The 6,454-nt window shown below is 34.3% G+C and overlaps 1 protein-coding gene across 4 annotated transcripts; it reads right to left on the bottom strand.

Annotated features, from left to right (window-relative positions):
* Positions 1 to 247: 247 nt before the first annotated feature.
* Positions 248 to 2,559, bottom strand: LOC110941669 (protein LATERAL ORGAN BOUNDARIES). Of its 4 annotated transcripts, none has more exons than XM_035990339.1 (3): positions 2,457 to 2,551; positions 1,585 to 1,789; positions 248 to 1,146 (listed from the first exon to the last, which is right to left on the bottom strand). In XM_035990339.1, the coding sequence occupies exon 3, from the start codon at positions 1,118 to 1,120 to the stop codon at positions 533 to 535; it is 588 nt and encodes a 195-aa protein (XP_035846232.1). In that variant the 5' UTR covers positions 1,121 to 1,146; positions 1,585 to 1,789; positions 2,457 to 2,551; the 3' UTR covers positions 248 to 532. The 4 variants fall into 4 exon arrangements, with proteins under 4 accessions (XP_035846232.1, XP_035846233.1, XP_022039026.1 ...); XM_035990340.1 differs by having other exon boundaries at positions 1,621 to 1,789; XM_022183334.2 differs by lacking the exon at positions 1,585 to 1,789 and adding an exon at positions 2,245 to 2,310 and having other exon boundaries at positions 2,457 to 2,543.
* Between the last annotated feature and the right edge of the window lie 3,895 nt (positions 2,560 to 6,454).

The raw sequence follows: 6,454 nt of genomic DNA, 5'->3' as shown, positions 1-6,454 counted from the left end.
ATACAATTATGCATGGACATGTATGTACTTATGTAGGCACATGCATTCATATATACATACATGTATGTTGATATATAAAGATGTATCATTACTTCTGTAAAAGTTATTTTAGATATGTACTGATGTTAATTAAATAATATGCACTTAAAGAGCTCAAAAAAGAAAAACCCTAAAGTAACATGAAACAAAAAAAAAAAAAAAAAAAAAAAAAAAAAAAAACCAACCTCATATAAGAAAGTTGCTAGCATTAGAAAAAAAAGATCCCAGTGTTCTTATATCTTAAAGGACCACCGAAAGTAGCAATATACAGATAATTATGATTATGGGAAGGAGTAGGGATTGGTGGTCTAGCTAGATGACTCGCATGTGATGATATATATAGATATATACACACTTATCACAGCTTAGCTAGCCATAGAGTTCAGCTAGTAAACCATACTGTGTCAAATATAAATAGTAAAATATGTGGAATACATGCCCAAAAGAGGGTTTAATAACATGCATATGGCTTTCATCACACATTAAAAGAAATTCACATGTTACCTTGTCCACCTCCACCACCACCTAAATTTCCACCAGAACCAGATGGGTTCCATTGATGATGATTAGCATAAGGGTAAGGAAAAGAAGGTGGTGACTGGTAGAATCCACCACCACCACCACCACCACCATCTATATCTCCAATCCTCCTATTAGGGTAATGATCAATGGATCTTTGTGGTGGAGTAATTGGCTGAATTGAACTCATATGAGGCAACCCAGAAGGAATTTCATTGCATGCATATCGAATCAAATCAGCATTGGCAGCATCAAGCTCCTTTTGAAGCCTATCAACCTGCCTTTGAAGAAAAGTGATGGCCCCAACACACCCATAAACAGGATCCCTAACTCGAGCTTCAGCTTCATATGCAAGTGAATTCACTGCATCTTCTCTCTGGTGAGGCAGGATGTCATTGAGCAGCTTAGTGACGTTACTGGCACCGAAGATTTTGTGAACATTTGCAAATTTCTGTGGTTCCTCGGGTGGGAAGTAGGGTGCAAATATGCAACCAGGCATGCACTTTCTCCTCAAGAACTTGCAGGCAGCACATGGAGAGTTGTAAGAGCTTGATGAAGCCATTATCCCTCTACTCCTTTTTCTTCTAACTGCAATCAATAATAAATAAGAAGTTATTAATTAAAAATATATGTTATTAAAATGTTTTTGTTTTGCATACACACTTGCAATGATATGCAATGGTTCTTAAAACAATCTAATTAAGTTTGATGCTCTTGCTTATAGTACTTCAGTTTTTCCTTTTGGGGTTGTACTTGACTCTTTGAGATTCAAATAACTAAGTTTAAACTTTAAGAAGAAAAACTATTTTTCTTCTAGAGTAATAGTTGATTTACATTAAATCAGTCAAGAATATTTTGTGTAGATCTTGAATATGTTACCTACTATATGTAGGTTTTTAAATCAAAAGTCTCCTCTTTAGTATCAATATTTTGTCATATCAATAACTTGGAGTTTTATTCTCAGTTTGGTTTCACATAGACACAGAATATCATAAGTTAATCATTAAATACTCAATGAAGGCTGGCCTTGATTAATAGTATGTTGTGTGTTTACACACACACATGTATACAGATGTATGGCACTTTGAGTAATCAATAGATTGGATTGCTTGCAGGATATGTTTGCTGATAGGAGACACAGAACTGATGAATTCAAGTTGTCTACAACAGTGTTTTACAGAATTTCTCTAATCCAAAGCCCCAACCTCTCTCTCTCCTCTTCACTTCTGACCTATACACACATGCATACATATAAAGTAGCTCAAATCCATATACACTAGTTATTCAGGTTCCGATTGGTTAAACTAATATTATCATCATAAGTTATCAGAGACTCAAAGTGATCTAACCCCCCTCCCCTCCCCTCCCCTCCTTTGCTCACCTTGAAATGTGAATTTTGTTTTAGACATGAGATCTGGGACATTTTTCAAAATTTTGCACATAATGCTTCATTGTGTGAATTAATAGCATGGCATGAGCTTATATTCTCACAGAATTAAAGAAGAGAAAACCCTAGATCAGACACACTTCCAAACTTAACTTTATTAGGAAAGTAAAGACAGAAAAAGAGAATTACCCAAAAAGAAATAAACATAAGGAGCCTCATGTGATTACATATTCTATGGATTTATTGGCTAAGTATGTCTCTTCATCTTAAGATCACAAAAGATTAAAAAAGACAAGCACCTTTTTTATCTTGCTCTTGTGTTGTTCAAAGAGCTAACTAGCTCTTTGATTGATCACCCTGTGTGTCTGTTTTGAATTAAAGAATTAAAGATAAAGGAGTTTATATAAGTATACACGTGCTTAAAAAAGAACTTTGAAACTTCAACCTCAATAAAGAAACATTTAGGAAACCCTAATTTGAGAAGCAAGGGGTGAGAGAGAAGAGGGCAGACCTGCAAATTGATGAGTAGCTTCTGTAGCTTGCAAAAGGTAAAAGAGAGGAGAGAGAGGGAGAGAGAGAAGGGGGAAACAAAGGGTATTTAGTGGATGGAAGAAGGGAATGGAGCCAAAAGAACAAAGTAATAAATCTAAAATACTAGAAGGACGTATCAAAATATTTAAAAAGATGACTTGACACGCCATCTACAAAAAATATACATCACCCGTGGCTATAGAGATGTCACCAAATTCTTTCCATGCTGACTAGTACACCACACTCCCTAGGCTTCCTCTTCCACATGAACAAGACCAGAATTTGCAATTGTAACATTCCGTCTTTCGTACAAAACAATATTGTTGGCTTTACTCATTCTAGGATTGCTCTCGTTCGAATATGCTTAATTGTGAAGTTCTCTTTCTATCATTGAGAACCGGTGATCCAAAACACGTTGGTGATATTTATGGTATGACATTCTTTATGGCCTAGTATATATATCTCATATGGAAATTTCAAAACGAATTGATATTAGATTTGATTAAGGTTTCACAACAATACTATTAAATATTTGGATTCTCATTGAAACAATGTTCTAGTATCATGAAAAAAGACCGTAGTTTAGAAGAACGATCAATGGTTTTCATTAGAATGTAAATGCATCCAAAAATACTTGTTCTTTTAAAAAGCTGGTGTTATTGTGAGAAGCATGAGAACTAATGTGGACACAACAAAATAAACTCACTCCACCACCACCCAAAACCTAAACACCAACCCCCATCCCACCACCACCCAAAAAGCTACCCCCCCCCCACACACACACAAAAAAAAAACCTAAAAAAAAAAACCTAACCCTACCCCACCCCACCATTTCGATTTTTTTTATATTTTTATGGCCGTCATTGTAACATTTTAATAAAGGGTGTAAAAAAATGGAGTAAAACTTGCACAGGAAGACTGAGTTCTCACAACTCGCAGGGGTTTTCACTTGATCTTAATCCATTATATATATATATATATATATATATAGAGGATCATGTACATTAATCCGGAAGTGTGAGAAGTGTAATATAACACTATATATAACACTATATAACACCATATAAACACCAGGTAACATTATGTAACACCATATAACACCATATAACACTATATAACAAATATAACACTATATTTTGTCTGATAGCATGTCTATGATAGATGTATAGTGTTATATATTGTAATATAGTGTTTCATAGTGTTATATGGTGTTACATAATGTTATCCGGTGTTTATATGGTGTTATATATAGTGTTATAATACACTTCTCACACTTCTGGATTAATGTACAGGATCCCTACCCTATATATATATATATATATATATATATATATATATATATATATATATATATATATATATATATATAGTGAAAGTGTAAAGTAAAATATCCCTTAAAGTGTAAAGTAAAATATCCAACTTACACGCAAAAATGTTTTTTCTTATCAACATGTAATGGGTATATAATGTAAATAAAAAATGGTAATGACACACACTATAGCGTAGTGAACCTTGTCTGCCACTTTGTTCATTATGTGCCACATGCACAATCTATGTCTGTTGATACTGAAAACACCCTCGATAACCTGTTTCATCGTAGGGTCCTGGTCTGTCACTACAACCTTTGGCTGACGTCCAAATGAATTTACAAAGGAATTGAGAAGCCATTTATAAGACTCAATGCTCTCCGATGCCAACAACCCAGCTCCAAGGGTTACATTTCGACAGTGGTTGTCTATCCCAGTAAACAGTACAAATACCATCTTATACCTACAAACTAATAAATTAAAAATTATTGCAAAAAGGAACACTTCGCATAGGAACATGTTTTAGTAGCATGCGATTTTGTCAGTTTAATGTGCGATATATTGAACTCCAAACTTCCATGTTTTAGTAACATGCGATTTTGCCAGTTTATGATTTCATACAACATGTGAAAAATTAAAAATGACATTCATGTAACACTTACTTGTTTGTTTTGAAAGTAGCATCAAACGATATTACATCCCCAAACTCCATGAAGTTACGCTTGCATCACCCATCCGCCCAGAACAAACCAGTTAACCGCTTGTCCTCATCAACTGAATATTCAAAAGAAAAATCCACCAAATACTCTTTTTTATCGGTCAACCTATTGATCACCATGTCTGCGCCATATTCTCCTATATAGCTATTAATTCTTGCTCTAATGTTTTTGCAATCATTGACAGTGGCGCCAACTTTCTCAAAACCACAATATCGTTTTCTCCTTATATGAAAAGCTTTGACCGGGCCAAGGTTTAGAGTACCTAATTCCCATATCATTTCCTCTTGGACTTCTGACAATTGCCTGTAAGCTGGTAGCATATGAAGATCTTCAGGACATATAAACTTATGATTATGACCATCAACAAATTTCTTGACTGTAAGTTATGTCCCATCCACCGAACCAAGCATAATTTGCGCTTTGCACCAAGTCCTAATGGTTCCTTTTTTCCTTGTTTTGTATGGTTTTTTAGACTTTGATTAAGCCTCGTCAATAAATAATGCCTTATGTCCCCCTTTCAGGCACACAAAATATTTAGTTTTGATTATACCACCACTGTGGGTTTCACCACCTTCCCGAGCAAAAAAAAACCAGCTAACTTGGCATATGTTTGGTAAAACACGTATGCCTGTTCGATAGAATTAAATTGCTTGCCAACCACAGGTACAGCTGATGCTTCAACCTCCGGAATATAAACCACCGGATCTACAAAATTAAATAAAAGGATAAAAAAATACCATTTATTAAGAACTGCTAATCCAGCATGTTTTATATATAATGATAACTACATACGATTTATTGTAGCATCTATGGGGAAACAGCATGTTATGACTTTTATAACGTGCGAATTGTTGGACTAATCACATGCGAATTTAACATTTTGATTCGATGTTTTATACATGCGATTTATGATATCATAACATGCGAAACCAGCATGTTATGCTTTTCATCACATGGGAATTGTTAGACTCATGACATGCGAAGTTAAAAACAATTTGATTCCATATTAGTTACCTCTAATAACAATAAAAACCTTCCAATCAATTTCGATCACACAAAATCATCCAATCGATTATAAAAAACAACTGACATTGAACATTTAAACATCTGAATTAACAGCTTACTATTGGAACACTCATTTACAACATTTGCATTTACAGAATTAGGATTTCTGACTTCCTCGATCGTAACTCTCTGATCAGCAGCCAATTAAACGTGATCATTGATAAATTCAGCATCTTCAAAATCAATATCTGTGTTTCGTGTGGTGCTGCTTTGTGGATCCATTACAAACAACATTCGATAAACCCTAATCGCACAGAAACGAAAACCGCAATGTATAGTTTCAAGAATTATGAAAATTTGAAACTGATATGAATCATAACTACCGGGATAGTTGTGTAACGAACTACTCGCGATCTGCTTATTGAAGGAATTGTCTAATTTTCGCTCTGCTGATTGAATGGAATGTTTGATATACCCTTATGTAAGAAAAATGAATCAGGGACACGTGTAGGGTTATTATGATAGCGTACGTAATGTATGATTAGGAGATTTGTATTCTACACTTAATATATATATATATATATATATATATATATATATATATATATATATATATATATATATATATATATATATAGGGTCAGGATTTAGAGAAAACGGTAGAAAGTGTGAGAACGGTGAGAACGCTTATGAATCGTCCGATTAAAACAACCTATGGACTAGATTGGAGCGGTGGCATTTTCGTAAATAACATCAATTTTATTACATGGACGCGCCTCATTAAGGGTAAAAAAGTCTTTACACCTCTATACCAAAACGCCATACTGATGAATAAAACGCCATTACGGACCAAAACACATCGCTATATAAACAAAAACATCGCAGACATAAAAACACACCCCCCAGAACCTGAAACGCCATATTTTCTACTATATACCATTCATCTT

Source organism: Helianthus annuus, chromosome 5 (genome assembly GCF_002127325.2).
Source record: "Helianthus annuus cultivar XRQ/B chromosome 5, HanXRQr2.0-SUNRISE, whole genome shotgun sequence".
NCBI classification, from domain to species: Eukaryota; Viridiplantae; Streptophyta; class Magnoliopsida; order Asterales; family Asteraceae; genus Helianthus; species Helianthus annuus.
This window is presented reverse-complemented; position numbering and strand designations above follow the sequence as displayed.

Excerpts from the sequence above, each read along its gene's own strand:
- LOC110941669 (XM_022183333.2), bottom strand. The coding sequence starts at position 1,120 with ATGGCTTCATCAAGCTCTTACAACTCTCCATGTGCTGCCTGCAAGTTC.